Consider the following 21,707-nt stretch of genomic DNA (forward strand, 5'->3'; position numbering starts at 1 on the left):
TGGGCGGGGTGTATAATATAGCCAAGAGTCCCGGATGCACAGCATTATGGGTAATCCCTATGCTGCGTTTATAATGTGCTACAGAGCCAATGCCCTCCAGAAATGTGCTTGGTGTTGGTTCACAGAGTCTGGCGCATATTAGTAAGAGTTTTAAAGTAGTTTATATCACAAACATCATTGTAAAAGGTATGGCTGTTGACCAAGTATGCATTGCAATCTCGTATAATAAGCAGCGAAATGCATGCATCCGGCCGGCACGCAGACAGCATGGTGTAAAAGTGGGCGCGATGACATGCTGTAGAGAAGTGGTCCCCAAACACCGGGCCGCGGACACAGAATATATATATATTTTTTAATCACACTACATTTTTTACTGCGTGCCATTGGGAAGCGCAGGGGTGAGAAGAGGTTTTGAAATTATTAGCGCCTGCTTACTTTTACTGCATGCTTTGAATAAGCGCATGAGTGAGAAGAGGTTTTAAATTAATTAGCACCCCGGCGGCTATTAAGGGAAATAGGGTATATATAATCTTGCAATTATCTGCCATAATCCTTTACCTCCTTTCCTTAATGACCTCCTCTCCCCTTCTTTCCTCCTTCCCCTCTAGTCCTATCCATGTCCATACCTTCCTCATAAATGCCCTCCTTATCCACTTCCATTTCCTTTTAACCAGCTACCAGAAATCATTAGCTGTATAATGGAGAGGTTTTGTGAAATAATAATGATTAAAAAAGAATCGCCTAAAACCAAAAATAAAAATCTCCTCTGTTCTGTACATTATTGTCCAAGTGACATTATATTGTCATCTTCCTCTTTATGCCATTTCCTCAAGGTGACAGAAAAAAATTATACAACCTGCCTATCATGTGATTCTACCATGTTGGCAAAATAAAAACACACAATATATTTACATATATAACACATAAAACATGGAATTAAAAGTGAACAGTACCCATCCCTACCAGCAAGTGTTGTTATACTGGAAACTGATTTACAAACACAACTTCATCACACACAATACTCCACTATGGAATTGTTCTTATATTAAAATGAGAAACAAATCCATCTTTGAACAGCAATGGTTTGAAAAAGACATTTGGTCATTGATGCACTTATTGAGTGATAAAAGTATGTTATTATTTGCAGATTTAATTAAGTACGACCTGCAAATAAAAACTATTAAAAAAATTAAAAAGGTTTTCATTCAAAATATTTGAATTACAGTTTATCATTCTATTTAATCATTTATTATTTCTTCGTTACTGTATTTTCTCTGAAAAAACAACATACTCATAACTTGAATGTTTTCATTCGTCCTAAGGCAGAGGAGTTCATTTAAGAAAATAAGAAGGAATTGACCACTTAATATAATTTTTAGGATGTTGTTTTGCAATTGAAGACAACACTTGTTCGTTCTGTGATAGGGAAACAAAATAAACATTTTTATTTTAAGAATGTATACAAAGTAAATATTTGTGGGATGATGTACAATATTGGCTTTTGCCTGACACTCCAAACTTTGACTGATTTTGATGTTGTTTTGGGATGTTAAAAAAGGAAAAAAAAAACATAAAAAATGTCTAAAACACAATACTGGATTTATTTTATATATCAACAAATGTAAGTTTGTAAAAACAAAACCATCCTTCCAGAAAAAAAAAAAAAATCTGCCCTTTTCTCTCACTTTTATATTGCATAAAGGTCTGGGGACATACATAAAAAACAATCACAACACAATCAGCATAATACAAACTAATAACAATAATTAATAAAATAGATTATAGAGTCCCAACAAATTATTCATAAGGTCACACATTTTAAAAGTGAATAAAAGACAACTGTTCAAATGATGTATAAAGTAAATAACAATATGCTCCCTGAAGTGGTCCAGAAGATGTTTCAGATGTGAACCAGTAAATATGCCATCCATCCATCCATTTTCTACCGCTTATTCCCTTTCGGGGTCGCGGGGGGCGCTGGCGCCTATCTCAGCTACAATCGGGCGGAAGGCGGGGTACACCCTGGACAAGTCGCCACCTCATCGCAGGGCCAACACAGATAGACAGACAACATTCACACTCACATTCACACACTAGGGCCAATTTAGTGTTGTCAATCAACCTATCCCCAGGTGCATGTCTTTGGAAGTGGGAGGAAGCCGGAGTACCCGGAGGGAACCCACGCATTCACGGGGAGAACATGCAAACTCCACACAGAAAGATCCCGAGCCTGGATTTGAACCCAGGACTGCAGGACCTTCGTATTGTGAGGCAGACGCACTAACCCCTCTGCCACCGTGAAGCCCCCAGTAAATATGTATATCATATAAAGGTGCTAATCTATGGGATAATTAACAATAAGAAATACGAATATGTAATACTTTCATATTTCAAACTATGTAATCTATAAATGTACAAGCATATTAAAAAGATTGTTACACAAACAACAATGTCACACATGTTATATTGCTGATGTTGTTAGAAAGTCAACATTAAAGTCTTGACAGTTTAATTTAAATCCTGCAGTTTCATTTGCTGCTGCTGTTCTCACCAGCACACTTGTGTTTCTTACACTGCTTCTTATAAGAGAATCTTTCACCACACACACTGCAACTCAACACTTTCTCTCATGAGTGTGTTCCCATGTGTCTTGCAAAGTTTGATCGGTCACAAAAGCTTCTGTTGCAGACTGAACAGGAAAAAGGTTTTTCACCAGTGTGTATTCTCTTGTGTCTTTTCAAAGTCTGAATTTGTGTAAAACCATTACCACAGGTTGAACAGGTAAAAGGTTTTTCACCAGTGTGTGTTCTCATGTGTACTTTCAAATCATGACTGTGTGTAAAACCTTTACTACAGGTTAAACAGGAAAAAGGTTTTTCACCAGTGTGTGTTCTCGCATGTCGTTTCAAATGTTGACTGTGTGTAAAACCTTTACCACAGGTTGAACAGGAAAAAGGTTTTTCACTATTGTGTGTTCTCATGTGTACTTTCAAACATTGACTTAGTGTAAAACCTTTACCACAGGTTGAACAGAAAAACGTTTTTTCACCAGTGTGTGTTGTCATGTGCACTTTCAAATTGTGACTTACAACAAAACGTTTACCACAGATTGAACAGATAAAAGGTTTTTCACCAGTGTGTGTTCTCATGTGTACTTTCAAATTGTGACTTTTTACAAAACCTTTACCACATATTGAACATATAAAAGGCTTTTCTCCAGTGTGTTTTCTTGTGTGTGTTTTCAGATGACAATGGTATTTAAAGGTTTTGTCACAGTGAGAACATTTGAAGTGAGTGTTGTCAGTGTGACATGTCTTATCATCTTTAGAGTCTTCATCATCAGTGTCAGGAGAGTGTGACGTTGTGTCCTCACTATCTGATAGTGGAGCTAAGAGCTTGTCTGCTTGTGATCCTCCACAGTGGTCTCCATCAGCTTCTGTTGTCATGTGTTGTGTTGAGCTGCTGCTTGGAGGCTCCCCCCCTCCCCTCTCCTCACCTTTAACTTTGACCTCATCATCTTCACTCTTCACAGGGACACCAGTCACTTGAAACTCCTCCAGTCCTTCAATATGCTCTCCCTCCTTACTAATGTTGTGTTCCTCCTCTTCCTCTTTAATGTAGGGCGTCAGTGAGTCTTCCTCTTCCTTTTTACAGGGAAAGGTCTGTGTCAAAGAGGAAAAGGAGACGCCAGAGGGTCCGTGGCACCTGGTCTTCCTCTTTGATGGATCCTCTTTCACCATCCCGAAGGTACCCTCCTGTTTTTCAGGCAGAAGTTGTTCTTCACAGACGTCTGGAGGACACAAAATGACAAACATGCTTGAGAAATGTCCAGATTCAGTTAGTAAGTTCACATTAACTTAAAAAAAACCAAGTGATTATATGAATTGGCCTGAAAACAAACACACTGCTCTTTATAATATTATAAAAAGGAAAATAAGAAAATTTTTTACCAGGGATGGGCAATATGGCCTAAAGTCGACAAACCCCGTTTCCATAAGAGTTGGGAAATTGTGTTAGATGTAAATATAAACGTAATACAATGATTTGCAAGTCCTTTTCAACCCATATTCAGTTGAATGCACTACAAAGACAAGATATTTGATGTTCAAACTCATTTTTTGCAAACAGTAATTAACTTAGAATTTAAGGCTGCAACACGTGCTAAAGTAGTTGGGAAAAGGCATGTTCACCACTGTGTTACATCACCTTTTCTTTTAACAACACTCAATTAAGTTTGGGAACTGAGGAAAAAAATTGTTGAAGCTTTGAAGTAGAATTCTTTCCCATTCTTGTTTTATGTACAGCTTCAGTCGTTTAACAGTCCGGGGTCTCCGCTGTCGTATTTTACGCTTCATAATGCGCCACACATTTTCCATGGGAGACAGGTCTGGACTGCAGGCGGGTCAGGAAAGTACCCGCACTCTTTTTTTTACAAAGCCACGCTGTTGTAACACGTGCTGAACGTGGCTTGGCATTGTCTTGCTGAAATAAGCAGGGTCGTCCATGAAAAATATGGCGCTTAGAGGCCTACTGATACCCTCTACTACCGACCACGCAGTTTTTATATCAATGATGAAATATTAACATGCAACACATGCTAATGCGGCCTTTTTAATTTACTAAACTGCAATTAAAAATTTTCCGCGAAGTGTCGTGTTGAAAACGTAGCGGTATGATGATGCGTATGATGACGCGTGCGTTTGACATCACCGGTTGTAGTGGACAATATTTTCCAACCCGATCCAAGCTATAAGTAGTCTGCTTTAATCGCATAATTACACAGTATTCTGGACATCTGTGTTGCTGAATCTTTTTCAATTTGTTCAATTATTAATGGAGAAGTCAAAGTAGAACGATGGAGGTGGGAAGATTTTAGACTTTAGCCACCAGAGGTGAAGCTTTACTATGGATCAGAGCGGTCAAGCAAACATGGATCCCAACCACATGTCAACCGACAGTTTTGGGTGAGAAAATTGTGGTATAAAGTCGCCTCTTACAGGGGATCAGCCGAGCTTGCGCCGTCCATGCAGCTGCCGGGACTATTCCCTCAGAGACTATGGCGTCAAGACACCCGTGGCCACACCCCTCCGACTTCAGGTACTATTTAATCTCACTGAAACACTAGCAACACAATAGCAGATAAGGGATTTTCCAGAATTATCCTAGTAAATGTGTCTAAAAACATCTGAATCGCTCTCACTGCCCTCGCGTGTTTTTTTGTGTGTTTTTTTTCTAGTCCTTCACTATCAATATCCTCATCCACAAATATTTCATCCTCGCTCAAATTAATGGGGAAATTGTCGCTTTCTCGGTCCGAATTGCTCTTGCTGCTGGTGGCTCACATTATAAACAATGTGAGGATGTAAGGAGCCCTCACACCGGTGACGTCACGCGCACATCGTCTGCTACTTCCGGTGAAGTTGTGAACTTTATCGTGGATGTTCTCTACTAAATACTTTCAGCAAAAATATGGCAATATCGCGAAATGATCAAGTATGACACATAGAATGGACTTGCTATCCCAGTTTAAATAAGAAAATCTCATTTCAGTAGGCCTTTAGATGGCAGCATATGTTGTTCCAAAACCTGTCTGTACCTTTCAGCATTAATGGTGCCTTCACAGATGTGTAAGTTACCCATGCCTTGGGCACTAATGCACCCCCATACCATCACAGATGCCGGCTTTTGAACTTTGTGTCAATAACAGTCTGGATGGTTGGCTTCCCCTTTGGTCCGGATGACACGATGTTGAATATTTCTAAAAACAATTTGAAATGTGGACTTGTCAGACCACAGAACACTTTTCCACTTTGCATGAGTCCATATTGGATGATCTCGGGCCCAGAGAAGCCGGCGGAGTTTCTGGATGTTGTCAATGTTGGTTTCCGGCCATGCTTCTTACGTGGAGTGATTTCTCCACATTCTCTGAACCTTTTGATGATTTTATGGACCGTAGATGTTGAAATCCCTAAATTTCTTGCAATTGCACTTTGAGAAATGTTGTTCTTAAACTGTTTGACTATTTGCTCACGCAGTTGTGGACAAAGGGGTGTACCTCGCCCCATCCTTTCTTGTGAAAGACTGAGCATTTTCTGGGAAGCTGTTTTTATACCCAATCATGGCACCCACCTGTTCCCAATTAGCCTGCACACCTGTGGGATGTTCCAAATAAGTGTTTGATGAGCATTCCTCAACTTTATCAATATTCATTGCCACCTTTCCCAACTTCTTTGTCACGTGTTGCTGGCATCAAATTCTAAAGTTAATGATTATTTGCAAAAAAAAAATGTGTATCAGTTTGAACATCAAATATGTTGTCTTTGTAGCATATTCAATAGAATATGGGTTGAAAATGATTTGCAAATCACTGTATCCCGTTTATTTTTTCATCCAACACATTTTCCCAACTCATATGGAAATGGGGTTTGTATATTGCGATAAGCTCCCTGCTGCCTGAGTGCAGCTGGGATAGGCTCCAGCGCCCCCTGTAATTTTAATGTCAGTAACATTGATTAATTGATTGATTGATGTATAATTTTCGAAAAAAGATTAGGTTGTTTACAGTGTAAATCTGTATTCTGTATTGTTGTCTCTGCTATGACGCCATCTTGTGGTCGAGTTTGCTCACTGTGAGTGTTGTGGGTTGAAAGTGTATTTCCTTTATATTTGTGCCTTGAACCCGAAGTAAAGTTTCGTTATTGTAACATTTGTAAGGGTAACTGGGGTTTCCACTGGATGTGAAACGGTGGCGCCACGTTTTTTTGTTTTCAAGTCAATGTGTCAGTTTCCACCACCTGTCTTCTATATTTAGTGGTCGACACAACGAGGCGGTTCAATTGAGTTAAAATCTGCTCGTGTGGGACAGGAAGTCATGCATAAACACTAAATAAATGATCTAATTTACTTTCAAAGTAAAAAAATCTGTTTAAGGTGGATGGTATTTTACACTTTGAAAAGTCCTAATGGACATGAATTCAACTTGTCAAAAGGTTTTCAGACTTAATTTCACCTCCTTGACACAAATGGACGAAAACACACTGATTCTATAAGGTCCAAAATTTAATAATTATATAACAGGCATATCCTGGGCAACTATATGGGGTACTCTACAACAGCGTTGTATTAAAATGACTATTTCCATCTCCGACATTAAAGTGAGTGTCGCTAACACTACTGCACACAGGAACATGTGTGGAGGAGAATTGCAAGTAGCCGAAACAAAGATTGTGAATGAGTGACAAGAAGCTCACTTTGTTCATGTAAGTCTACTGTGGAATAAACATGCTCAGGTGCTGAGAGCGATGCACAGAGTGAGACCTCTTAGTCCAGTTTAAAATCCACAGACCAAGGAGGAAACACATAAACATAGCAATGTATTGATGACGGCAAAAATTAAGTTATTAGGTTTATTTTCATTACTATCGGTCCTGGCGTATGATTGCATGAATATTTTAATGCCTCTGGACATCGTATTTAATGCTTTTTAATACCATTTAAGCCCTTAATTTAGGCAAAGTCTATTGAATGACTTTTAATGCTTTTTAAAGATCCACAGAAACCCTGCTAAAGCTCTTAAATTTAAAGTATCAAACAACAAAACAAGTGCTTTTTACATTTTAACAAAACAGAAGAATAAGTGATTATTACATTTTTAACAGAAGTGTAGATAGAAACACGTTAAATTAGAAAGTTCCTAAATAAAAAATATTGTTCATGGAATTAGTGAGACATTTCTAGGATGTATTTACGATTTGTATGAGATTGTGATAGTATTTAATACATTATGAGGCCAGGGTGGCTCGGTTGATAGGGCGACCGTGCCAGCAACTTGACGGTTCCAGGTTTGAGCCTAGTCACTGCCGTTGTGTCCTTGGGCAAGGCACTTTACCCACCTGCTCCCAGTGCCACCCACACTGGTTTAAATGTAACTTAGATAATGGGTTTCACTATGTAAATCACTCTGAGTGACTAGAGAAAAGCGCTAAATAAATATACTTCACTTCATTAAAAAGGGAACCCCACTTTTATATATTTTGCCAGTCAAAACCACATGTTTTTCTTTTTTATGCATTCTAAATAGTAAATAAATGCGATCAAAAGTCTGCTTACTATAGAGGCTATTAGAGTCGCATTATTCTGCCTAAAAAGAACTTAAAAAGCATCCAAACACCTCCAATATTTTTTATGTACATGCAGTAGGTATATATGTCATTTAGAACCAGATACATTTTTTAAACATGTAGGATTTACGTATTTTTGCGCAGTAATTTCAAAAACGCATCACGACGTTCGCTTTTTTTTCTTTCTTTTTTTTTTAACAACATCACTGAATATTACACACTGCAGACTTCCTGAGAGCCAACGTACATAATAAAACATCACTTACTGTACAAGGTCTGCTGTCACTGTGTGGCAGACTGATAGAATCTTGTTATATTCCCGTTTAGATAAAGAACGACTCATAATAATCGCACGGAAAAGGGGGGTGAAGCCCAGCGTCTTTTTGTGTCGTTCGCCATTGCTGGGTCTAAATTGGCTGTCAAAGGTTACCAACTTGTCAGAGTATGTCCTCATCTTTCTATTATGCAGGTGAGAGGCATGATTCATGATCTGGAATAATCTTTCACCAGCATCGAGGCGAGGAAGGAGCTCACCAGCCGGTGATGTCAACATAGACACACAAGCTATAAATAGTTTGTCTGCGTTAGCACTTATAATAACAATATCACTAATACTTGGTTGGTATTCAAGCCACGAAATGCAAATGGAGTATTGTTGGCACTTTCTGGATGGTTATAGAGGACCTCCCATTGGCTCCATTGCATGTGGACTTTTATTTACATTTATGAGTTAGAATGTGATTTAAAAAATATATATCGATTGTCGTGTCTTTTATAATGATTGTGAACGATAGAAAAAAATCCACCCCAAAAAAGAGCAGTTCCCCTCAAACTTCCAGTGATTAAATTTAAGACTTTAAGTCTATGAGCATGAAGTGATGAAGCCTACTTGGATGAGAGGACAAAGGTCTTCTAAGACAAAGTGAAGAGTCCAGTTGTGATGGATTGAATGCCCTGAGAATAAAATGATATGTGGATGTTGTGCTTACTTGGACTGTGATGAAGCTGTGAGGACTCAGGTGGTTTGTCTTCATGCTCTTCAGTCTTCACAGAGACAACAGTCAGTGGAAACTTGCTGAGATCAGCCTCCTCCTGTCCTAGAAGACACTCTTCCTCCTGAGTGATCCACACTTTCTCCTCTTCCTCTTTAATGTGGGGAGGCTGTCGATCCTCCTCTTCCTCTTTAATGTGGGGGAACTGTGGATCATCTTCTTCCTCTTTAATGTGGGAGGGCTGCGGGACGTCTGTTGGGTAAATAAGTAAATAAAAAAATCTAATTCCAAAATCACTTAAAAAAACATTCATGGTATGTTTTTGTTATCATGCAAAATACATTTTTGTGGTCATTTTGTTGGCTGGGCCAAAGGGAACTTTTACCAAAAACATGTTTTACTATGTGGTGTTTTATGGAGTATCTCCATCAACAAATCCCCTTTAGGAATTGGAGACCATCTACGACACGCTGAAGGAAAGTCAGTCACCTTTATGTTCTTTTAATAAATCAAGTGTTGACTATTTTGGTTATTAAACATAAATGTTTACTTTTACTCTTTGATGCATGTAAGTCAGACTCAGGAAGTACAATTATTACTTTAATTACATTTGATTACAGTATAAAATGTATTTGGTGAGTGTGTGAGTTTTGTGTAAACAACTTGATACATGTTTACATCTTCTTGGGGACTGGAACACAGATATGTCCCGAAAGGATGCACCCATTTTTAAAACCTTCACTAAGCTGTGCCACCAACATTGTCTCACTTAGCTCATTAAGCAAACTACTAGGGTGAGTGAGTCCTTTTAAACCTTCATAGACTTTGTTGGTACTTCTGACCAGTCTAAGATCACAACAAAAGGAACTACTGTATGCGGCTTAAGTCATCATTCCATCATTTTCTGTACCCATAAAGAACATAGAACAGAGGCTGGCGGCCACAAAACAAGCAAAGCTACAATCCTAAAGACCTACACTAGCAAGACTTTCAATGACAAACTGGCAAATTAAAACTCGCTCCGTACTTCCAAGTACACATGTGTTTGGGTCAATTCCTAACCTCAGAAAAGTAAATAACTTCACAGTCAAAGTGGGGGACAATATTATAACAAACAAAACTGAGATTACCTATACTGACTGCATCATAGAGACTAATCCCTCCAGTGAAAAAATGACTACTAAAGTAGTCAAAGAATCAACCAAGGAATTCTGTTCTTACTAGTGTTGTCCCAATACCAATATTTTGGTAACGGGACCTGTACAAAAATGTATTTCGATACTTTTCTGAATAAAAGGGACCACAAAAAAGTGCATTATTGTCTTTTTTTAAATAAAAAATCTTAGGGTACATTAAACATATGTTTCTTATTGCAAGTTTGTCCTTAAATAAAATTGTGAACTTACTAGACAATGTATCTTTTAGTAGTAAGTAAGCAAACAAAGGCTCCTAATTTAGTCGTTTGACATATGCAGTAACATATTGTGTCATTTATATTCTATTATTGCGTCAAAATTATTAAGGACAAGTGGTAGGAAATGGATTATTAATCTACTTGTTCATTTACTGTTAATATCTGCCTATTTTGTCTTACAACATGTTCTATCTACACTTCTGTTAAAATGTAAATATCACTTATTCTTCTGGTGTTTGATACTTTACATTAGTTTTGGATGATACCACAAATTTGGGTATCAAGCTGATACCAAGTCGTTACAGGATCATATTCATATTCAAAGTCCTCATGTGCCCGGGGACATATTTCCTGTTTATAAACATAACATACATTTTTTTAAGCGAAAGAAGATGTGATGCCAACAAATATTGATGTAATCATACAAGTAGTACTTTTTAGAGGCGGTATAGTACCAAATATGATTAATTAGTATTGTGGTACTGTATTAATACCGGTATACAGTACAACCCTAGTTCTTACATGGTAGGATTACCATGCTGGTGGGTAGAAATACATGTAAGACTCTAACACAAGCGCTCATTTAACCCCACTTTGACTACGGAGTTCATGTTTGGTACCGTGATGCCTTAAAAGCCCTGAAAAACAAACACCAGACAGCCCAAAACAAAACGATTGGGTTTCTACTCAACCGTCCATCTCAGGCTCACCTTTCCGCCAACCATTTCCTTAACGTGGGGAGGCTCTTGGTGGCCAACAGAGTACATCTTCTTGCAGTTGGTTTGGTGTACAAGATACACCGTACTACTAAAATACCCATAAACCTGATTAGATACTTCAAAATATATTCACTATTTAAACACCAGAGGTAGTTGTACACATTACATTCAACCTAGATTTCACCCCAGAAAAGGTTCTAATTTGTTTGCCTGTCTTACCACCAAAATGTGGAACTCCCTATCAATAGCCATAAAGGAGTGTTAATCCCTTACTTCCTTCAAAGCTGCTTTGAAAATACATTTTAGGTTGTAACTGGGAATAGAAAAAGCCTTTTACTTTTTTTGAATTGTATTTTCTAGCAGTATTTGTGTCCTTTACTTTCTACATAGTACTGTGTTCTGTGTGAGTTAAAGAAATATTTCAACTGAAACTGGCTCAGGCTTTATTGTAGCAGTGAATGTGTACCGTGATGAAAGTGTACCCTTTTCTATGCAAACGTCTCATAACTCCTTCAATCAGTCAATCACTCATTGTTCCAAAATGAGAGGAACATCAACCTCAAACTGTCTCGTTTTCATGAAGAATCTAAATCAAAGCATTGCATCATCCCCACAAGAGAAAGCATCTCCCTATTGAATAAAAGCTTTAATAATGAAATATAAAGTTAGTAAATATTTGAGAGTAAGAAGTAAACAAACCTGTTCTGCGTAACACAACTTGATGTTTCTTGAAAACAGCGTCCAGTAATTGATGTTGTCGCTCCTTCTCCTCTTTTGTAGGACAACGTTCCTCCTCATACTTTGCTATGGTTCTTTCGCACATTTTCACACAATCACAACACTTTACACTCACATTTGATCTCTACTTAGCGATGTGTTGATAACGTCCGCGTCTCTTTGTTAGCAGCTAACAAGCTAAGCTAACTAGCACAAGACGCGATAAAGTGCGCTCAGACTAATGTATCCGGATACAAACAATGACAAAAATGTTCCATCTACTACACGACATATATGCGTACATGTATGCACTAAATACAAATAGAGAAACAATAATGGCCAGTGGCCACGTTTAGGCCTTCTCTGTCAAACGCCATTTTGCTTTTTACTCCTTCGTCTTCTTTGGATTTCCAGCAGACTAGTAGAGCATCTTAGGCCTCCACAGCTTCTTAACGGGACTTCTTCGTCCTGTCCTATGGTCCATACTACATTCTACAGTACAGGAGGTCGCACTATCAACTTTTCAATGGACCACTTCCAACTTGGCTTCGTCGTTCGTCTTTTTTTTATTTGTTCAATGGCGGTTAGGATACATGGAGGGCACTAGGACCGCTCTTTGTGGCCGCAGGAAGAGCAGCAGAAAGTTTCCCTGGGGGAACAAAGAGGTGAGTGACTAAGCATTGTAATGTATTTTTATTTTAATTGACATATATATATATATATATATATATATATATATATATATATATATATATATATATATATATATATATATATATAGTATATGTATATATATATACTATATATATATAGTATATATATATATAAAGTTAGTAAAGATTTGAGAGTAAGAAGTAAACAAACCTGTTCTGTGTAACACAACTTATATATATATATATATATATATATATATATATATATATATATATATATATATATATATATATATATATATATATATATATGTATTGTTTGTTTGTTTGTTTTTATTAATTAATTAATTTATTTTTACAACAGGCTGTGTTTTTCCTATTGTTCTTCTTTTCTTTATTACCAATCAGAAGTATCACCAGGACGTCCCCTGGCCCTAACACTCCATGAAGTGCATTAACGGGCATTGATTTTTGTCTTACATGGACATTGTTAACATCCGTATTATCAACCTTTCTGTTTGGTCCTTGTGTGTCAGCTGTTTAATGGCAAATGTTTTTGAAGAAATTGCACATTTTCTTTTTTGCACATTTTACATTGATCGGGATTTATTTTATTTAAGTATGACGTTTCTAGCAAGCGCTCTTTTCCACACTGCTGTGGCGGTGTGTGTGCGGACCTTTCTTTCTTTCTTGTTCTTGTAAGTGTTCCTTTTTTAACCAGCACCCATCCCGTTTGTTTTTCATTTATTTTTTTCCCCCTATGTTTTGCACATTTTGAAAAAAATAAATGTATGGTTGAAGAATACAATATTCTTGTGATTATGGTATGAATAGGACTTACAGTAAGTGCAACAGTGGTCTAGTGGAGGTGTAAAGTTTATTTTTCTAAGCATGTTGGTGTTTTTAAAGCATTTTCTAATAATTTTTTCATGACTGGACTGAAATAGGGGACACCCAAATTCTATAAGGGACACCAAAAATGTTCCAACCGCCTGCGAGATGTCCCTTATTTCAAAGTCTGGGTGTTGGCAACCCTAATGGTTTGAAAAAGGCATTTGGTCGCTGAAGCACTTATTGAGTGATAAAAGTATTGTAATTTTTAAAGATTTCATTAAGTACGAACTGCAAATAGATGAAAATATTTAAACATATATTAAAGGCTTTAGTTTAAAATATTCTAAATACAGCATATCATTTTTTTCAGAACTCTTTTATGTCCTTTTTTTGGGATTTTTGGTGGATGGACACAATATTAGAAATTTGAAACTCTGAAATTAGACAACTCTTTACTTTTTCTTATTTGCTGTATTTTCTCTGGAACAAAATAAACAATACTCATAACTTGAAAGTTTCCATTCTTCCAATGGCAGAAGTGTTCATAAAAAAAACACACACACATACAAAAAACCAAAATTGACCACTTAAAATAGTTTTAGGATGTTGTTTTGCAATTTATGACCACACTTGTTCGTTCTGTGAAAGAGAAACAAAATTAACAGTTAGGAATGTATGCAAAGTAAATCTCTGTGGGATGATGTGCTATATTGGGTTGGCCTGACACTCCAAACTTCTATCCATCCATCCATCATCTTCCGCTTATCCGAGGTCGGGTCGCGGGGGCAACAGCCTAAGCAGGGAAACCCAGACTTCCCTCTCCCCAGCCACTTCGTCTAGCTCTTCCCGGGGGATCCCGAGGCGTTCCCAGGCCAGCCGGGAGACATAGTCTTCCCAACGTGTCCTGGGTCTTCCCCGTGGCCTCCTACTGGTTGGACGTGCCCTAAACACCTCCCTAGGGAGGCGTTCGGGTGGCATCCTGACCAGATGCCCGAACCACCTCATCTGACTCCTCTCGATGTGAAGGAGCAGCGGCTTTACTTTGAGTTCCTCCCGGATGGCAGAGCTTCTCACCCTATCTCTAAGGGAGAGCCCCGCCACCCGGCACCCGTTTTGGGGATGTTAAACATAAAACATTTTTAAAACACAAAATTGAGGGTTTTGGTTTTATCCACAAATGTAAGTTTGTAAAAACAAAACCATCCTTCCACAAACATTTCAGCCATTTTCTCTCACTTTTATATTGCATAAATGTCTGGGGACATACATATAAAACAATCACAACACAATCATCATATTACAAAAGAGAGTAATAAAGATCATTAATTAAATGGATTCTAGAAACCCAACAAATAATTCATTAAATTATACATTTTAAAATTGTATAAAAGACAATTGTTCAAATGATGTATAAAGTAAATAATAATATGCTTCCTGAAGTGGTCCAGAAGATGTTTCAGATGTAAACCAGTAAATATGTATATCATATAAAGGTGCTTATCTATGAGATGATTAATAATTAGAAATAAAAATATGTCACACTTCATTATTTCAAATACCTATAAAAAACACTATTGTGAATATGTCTAATATTGTATGATGATTATATATACTTAAATTTTTTAATGTATGTAAAATATGTATTGTACTGTTTACTCTCACCTTTTCAGTCAAATTGTTCTGTTCAATTTTAAATAAAAGTAAACAATGTTGCATATTAATGCATGTACTTGACTAAAAAAAAACAGTAATACAAAATACCTAATCTGTAAATGTAGAAGCATATTAAAATAGTATTACAAAAATACCAATGTTACACATACAGTCACACGTTTTAAAAGGAAATTATTTTGTATAAAACATATGTAGGCACCAGAGCCCCCATGGGCCCAAAGGGAATAAGCGGTAGGAAATGGATGGATGGATGGATAAAATATATGTACACTAAATGTACTTTTCATGTATCACATGTTTTGTACTGTTTTGGATTTACTGACTTTTTTAAAATTGTTCCTCTTGCAATAATTTATGTTAATATAAAAGTAAAAAATGTTGCATATTAAGGCACGCAATGGGCTGAAACAAATGGTGTATAAATATAGAAGCATGTTAACAAGATTGTGTTACAGAAACAACAATGTCACACATGTTATATGTGCTGATGTTGTTAGAAAGTCAACATTAAAGTCTTGGCAGTTTATTTCAAATCCTGCAGTTTCATTTGCTGCTGCTGTTCTCACCAGCACACTTGTGTTTCTTACACTGGTACTTATAAGAGAATCTTTCACCACACACACTGCAACTCAACACTTTTTCTCCTGGGTGTCTTCTCATGTGTGCTACAAGGTTTGATCGCTGACAAAAGCTTCTGTTGCAGATTGAACAGGAATGTGATTTTTCATCAGTGTGTGTTCTCTTGTGTCTTTTCAAATATTGACTTTCTGTAAAACCTTTACTACATATTGAACAGGTAAAACATTTGTCTCCAGTGTGTATCAGCATGTCTTTGTTTAATTAGTTTTTTTTTTGTGTAAAACCTTTACCACGGATTGAAAAAGAAAAAGGTTTTTCTCTAGTGTGTATTATCATGTGTACTTTCAAACTCCGACTGTGAGTAAAACATTTTCCACATTCTGAGCAGAAAAACGACTTTTCTCCAGTGTGTGTTCTCATGTGTGCTTTCAAACTCTGACTGCTAGTAAAACTTTTACCACAACTTGAACAGGTAAAAGCTTTTTCTCCAGTGTGCGTTCTCATGTGCACTTTCAAATTTTGACTTTGTGTAAAACCTTCACTACAGAGTGAACAGGAACAAGGTTTTTCTCCAGTGTGTATTAGCATGTGTTCGTTTAACCCCTTTTTTCGTGAAAAACATTTACCACATTCTGAGCAGGAAAAAGGTCTTTCTCCAGTGTGCGTTCTCACGAGACTTTTCAGATGACTATGGTATTTGACCTCATCATCTTCACTCTTCACAGGGACACCAGTCACTGGGAACTCCACCAGTCCTTCAAGATGATCTCCTTCCTGACTGATGTTGTGTTCCTCCTCTTCCTTTTTAATGTGGGGGATCAGTGAGTCTTCCTCTTCCTTTTTACAAGGAAGGGTCTGTGTCAAAGAGGAAAAGGAGACGCCAGAGGGTCCTCTTTGTAGGATCCTCCTTCACCATCCTGAGGCTACACTCCTGCTTTTCAGGCAGAAGTTGTTCTTCACAGACATCTGCAAGACACAAAATGACAAACATGCTTGAGAAATGTCCAGATTTGATCAGTCGCATGAGGCATTCAGTACGTTTACATCTACTTAAAAAAATAAGTTATCATATGAATTGGCCTGAAAACAAACACACTGCTCTTTACAACATTATTCACATGAAAAGAAGACCACTTTTTATGAGGGGTGGGCAATATGGCCTAAAATCTATATTGCCATAAATTCCCATATGCCTGAGTGCAGCTGGGATAGGCTCCAGCGCCCACTGTGATTATAATGTCAGTTACTGATGTATAAACTTGGAGAAAAGATTAGGTCGTTTACAGTGTAAATCTGTACTCTGTATTGTTGTCTCTGGTGGTCGAGTTCGCTCACTGCAAGTGCTGTGGGTTGAACGTGTATTTCCTTCCGAAGTAAGGTTTTCAGACCTAATTTCACTTCCTTGACACAAATGGAGATGGACTTGCTAATTCTAAAAGGCCCAAACTTGAAGAATCATATAACAGGCATATCCCGGGCAGCTATATATGGGCCTGTGTCAATTACCAGCTGATACGAGGACTTGAATGAGCAATTTTATTTAGTATGTGGTGTATTGATAAGGGTGTCCAGTAGATGGCAGTCACATATAAGAGATACGTGAAGACTGCAATATGACGCCAGTTAACAACACCAAAACTTTGAATGTTCCATTGAAAATAAAGAACATTACACACGGCGCTCAAAAATCTGTCCAAATGTTTTAATACGACTTTGAAGCCACACCAATTGAGGGATTGTCGGTTTATTATGGCTTTTGGCTACCATAGTCAGAGTATTACTATGGTGTGTGTATAAGGACCGCAACATGGCACACATTAGCAGACATATTATCTGGCGTCTTGTTTCACAATACGATGCAACTGTTTTTTGATTGATTTTAATTTTTTATTGATTGCTGCTCTCTGTATCAGCCCAAAGGTAAGGGATGTACATTATTGTTTATAAATTCAGGAAAAAATGAAGACTTTAAGGGCATAAACCAAATTATTTAATTCAGAGCCATATTTGAATATTCAATTGCTATTCTAACACCACCATCCTGTGTTTTTGTCTGATTATGATTAGACAAAATTTGACACATTCAATTATTATGAAAAATTTAAATATAGGTATCAGCATTGGTATGACCGATACTGCCCTTATAACTACTTGTAGTATCAGCCAAAACTAAAGAATAAAAAAACAGACGTCTGGAGGACACAAAATGACAAACATGCTTGAGAAATGTCCAGATTCAGTTAGTAAGTTCACATTAACTTAAAAAAAACCAAGTGATTATATGAATTGGCCTGAAAACAAACACACTGCTCTTTATAATATTATAAAAAGGAAAATAAGAAAATTTTTTACCAGGGATGGGCAATATGGCCTAAAGTCGACAAACCCCGTTTCCATAAGAGTTGGGAAATTGTGTTAGATGTAAATATAAACGTAATACAATGATTTGCAAGTCCTTTTCAACCCATATTCAGTTGAATGCACTACAAAGACAAGATATTTGATGTTCAAACTCATTTTTTGCAAACAGTAATTAACTTAGAATTTAAGGCTGCAACACGTGCTAAAGTAGTTGGGAAAAGGCATGTTCACCACTGTGTTACATCACCTTTTCTTTTAACAACACTCAATTAAGTTTGGGAACTGAGGAAAAAAATTGTTGAAGCTTTGAAGTAGAATTCTTTCCCATTCTTGTTTTATGTACAGCTTCAGTCGTTTAACAGTCCGGGGTCTCCGCTGTCGTATTTTACGCTTCATAATGCGCCACACATTTTCCATGGGAGACAGGTCTGGACTGCAGGCGGGTCAGGAAAGTACCCGCACTCTTTTTTTTACAAAGCCACGCTGTTGTAACACGTGCTGAACGTGGCTTGGCATTGTCTTGCTGAAATAAGCAGGGTCGTCCATGAAAAATATGGCGCTTAGAGGCCTACTGATACCCTCTACTACCGACCACGCAGTTTTTATATCAATGATGAAATATTAACATGCAACACATGCTAATGCGGCCTTTTTAATTTACTAAACTGCAATTAAAAATTTTCCGCGAAGTGTCGTGTTGAAAACGTAGCGGTATGATGATGCGTATGATGACGCGTGCGTTTGACATCACCGGTTGTAGTGGACAATATTTTCCAACCCGATCCAAGCTATAAGTAGTCTGCTTTAATCGCATAATTACACAGTATTCTGGACATCTGTGTTGCTGAATCTTTTTCAATTTGTTCAATTATTAATGGAGAAGTCAAAGTAGAACGATGGAGGTGGGAAGATTTTAGACTTTAGCCACCAGAGGTGAAGCTTTACTATGGATCAGAGCGGTCAAGCAAACATGGATCCCAACCACATGTCAACCGACAGTTTTGGGTGAGAAAATTGTGGTATAAAGTCGCCTCTTACAGGGGATCAGCCGAGCTTGCGCCGTCCATGCAGCTGCCGGGACTATTCCCTCAGAGACTATGGCGTCAAGACACCCGTGGCCACACCCCTCCGACTTCAGGTACTATTTAATCTCACTGAAACACTAGCAACACAATAGCAGATAAGGGATTTTCCAGAATTATCCTAGTAAATGTGTCTAAAAACATCTGAATCGCTCTCACTGCCCTCGCGTGTTTTTTTGTGTGTTTTTTTTCTAGTCCTTCACTATCAATATCCTCATCCACAAATATTTCATCCTCGCTCAAATTAATGGGGAAATTGTCGCTTTCTCGGTCCGAATTGCTCTTGCTGCTGGTGGCTCACATTATAAACAATGTGAGGATGTAAGGAGCCCTCACACCGGTGACGTCACGCGCACATCGTCTGCTACTTCCGGTGAAGTTGTGAACTTTATCGTGGATGTTCTCTACTAAATACTTTCAGCAAAAATATGGCAATATCGCGAAATGATCAAGTATGACACATAGAATGGACTTGCTATCCCAGTTTAAATAAGAAAATCTCATTTCAGTAGGCCTTTAGATGGCAGCATATGTTGTTCCAAAACCTGTCTGTACCTTTCAGCATTAATGGTGCCTTCACAGATGTGTAAGTTACCCATGCCTTGGGCACTAATGCACCCCCATACCATCACAGATGCCGGCTTTTGAACTTTGTGTCAATAACAGTCTGGATGGTTGGCTTCCCCTTTGGTCCGGATGACACGATGTTGAATATTTCTAAAAACAATTTGAAATGTGGACTTGTCAGACCACAGAACACTTTTCCACTTTGCATGAGTCCATATTGGATGATCTCGGGCCCAGAGAAGCCGGCGGAGTTTCTGGATGTTGTCAATGTTGGTTTCCGGCCATGCTTCTTACGTGGAGTGATTTCTCCACATTCTCTGAACCTTTTGATGATTTTATGGACCGTAGATGTTGAAATCCCTAAATTTCTTGCAATTGCACTTTGAGAAATGTTGTTCTTAAACTGTTTGACTATTTGCTCACGCAGTTGTGGACAAAGGGGTGTACCTCGCCCCATCCTTTCTTGTGAAAGACTGAGCATTTTCTGGGAAGCTGTTTTTATACCCAATCATGGCACCCACCTGTTCCCAATTAGCCTGCACACCTGTGGGATGTTCCAAATAAGTGTTTGATGAGCATTCCTCAACTTTATCAATATTCATTGCCACCTTTCCCAACTTCTTTGTCACGTGTTGCTGGCATCAAATTCTAAAGTTAATGATTATTTGCAAAAAAAAAATGTGTATCAGTTTGAACATCAAATATGTTGTCTTTGTAGCATATTCAATAGAATATGGGTTGAAAATGATTTGCAAATCACTGTATCCCGTTTATTTTTTCATCCAACACATTTTCCCAACTCATATGGAAATGGGGTTTGTATATTGCGATAAGCTCCCTGCTGCCTGAGTGCAGCTGGGATAGGCTCCAGCGCCCCCTGTAATTTTAATGTCAGTAACATTGATTAATTGATTGATTGATGTATAATTTTCGAAAAAAGATTAGGTTGTTTACAGTGTAAATCTGTATTCTGTATTGTTGTCTCTGCTATGACGCCATCTTGTGGTCGAGTTTGCTCACTGTGAGTGTTGTGGGTTGAAAGTGTATTTCCTTTATATTTGTGCCTTGAACCCGAAGTAAAGTTTCGTTATTGTAACATTTGTAAGGGTAACTGGGGTTTCCACTGGATGTGAAACGGTGGCGCCACGTTTTTTTGTTTTCAAGTCAATGTGTCAGTTTCCACCACCTGTCTTCTATATTTAGTGGTCGACACAACGAGGCGGTTCAATTGAGTTAAAATCTGCTCGTGTGGGACAGGAAGTCATGCATAAACACTAAATAAATGATCTAATTTACTTTCAAAGTAAAAAAATCTGTTTAAGGTGGATGGTATTTTACACTTTGAAAAGTCCTAATGGACATGAATTCAACTTGTCAAAAGGTTTTCAGACTTAATTTCACCTCCTTGACACAAATGGACGAAAACACACTGATTCTATAAGGTCCAAAATTTAATAATTATATAACAGGCATATCCTGGGCAACTATATGGGGTACTCTACAACAGCGTTGTATTAAAATGACTATTTCCATCTCCGACATTAAAGTGAGTGTCGCTAACACTACTGCACACAGGAACATGTGTGGAGGAGAATTGCAAGTAGCCGAAACAAAGATTGTGAATGAGTGACAAGAAGCTCACTTTGTTCATGTAAGTCTACTGTGGAATAAACATGCTCAGGTGCTGAGAGCGATGCACAGAGTGAGACCTCTTAGTCCAGTTTAAAATCCACAGACCAAGGAGGAAACACATAAACATAGCAATGTATTGATGACGGCAAAAATTAAGTTATTAGGTTTATTTTCATTACTATCGGTCCTGGCGTATGATTGCATGAATATTTTAATGCCTCTGGACATCGTATTTAATGCTTTTTAATACCATTTAAGCCCTTAATTTAGGCAAAGTCTATTGAATGACTTTTAATGCTTTTTAAAGATCCACAGAAACCCTGCTAAAGCTCTTAAATTTAAAGTATCAAACAACAAAACAAG

The 21,707-nt window shown here is 37.7% G+C and overlaps 2 protein-coding genes across 2 annotated transcripts in view; one reads left to right on the top strand and one right to left on the bottom strand.

Moving 5' to 3' along the window:
- LOC133545570 (gastrula zinc finger protein XlCGF26.1-like) overlaps positions 1–21,707 on the top strand; it is a 384,938-nt gene that overhangs the window by 283,793 nt on the left and 79,438 nt on the right. The window lies entirely within an intron of this gene.
- Positions 1,415–12,589, bottom strand: LOC133545582 (zinc finger protein 391-like). The gene is made up of 3 exons (XM_061891315.1): positions 11,945–12,589; positions 9,110–9,364; positions 1,415–3,790 (listed from the first exon to the last, which is right to left on the bottom strand). Exons 1-3 carry the CDS (start codon positions 12,066–12,068, stop codon positions 2,628–2,630), a joined length of 1,542 nt encoding a protein of 513 aa, XP_061747299.1. The 5' UTR covers positions 12,069–12,589; the 3' UTR covers positions 1,415–2,627.

This window comes from Nerophis ophidion, linkage group LG28 (genome assembly GCF_033978795.1).
Source record: "Nerophis ophidion isolate RoL-2023_Sa linkage group LG28, RoL_Noph_v1.0, whole genome shotgun sequence".
NCBI classification, from domain to species: Eukaryota; Metazoa; Chordata; class Actinopteri; order Syngnathiformes; family Syngnathidae; genus Nerophis; species Nerophis ophidion.

Coding starts and splice junctions, on each gene's coding strand:
- LOC133545582 (XM_061891315.1), bottom strand. CDS start 12,068: ATGTGCGAAAGAACCATAGCAAAGTATGAGGAGGAACGTTGTCCTACA. Junction 9,365..11,944: donor AGTTGTGTTACGCAGAACAG/GTTTGTTTACTT, acceptor TTTACCCAACAG/ACGTCCCGCAGCCCTCCCAC. Junction 3,791..9,109: donor ACAGCTTCATCACAGTCCAA/GTAAGCACAACA, acceptor TGTGTCCTCCAG/ACGTCTGTGAAGAACAACTT.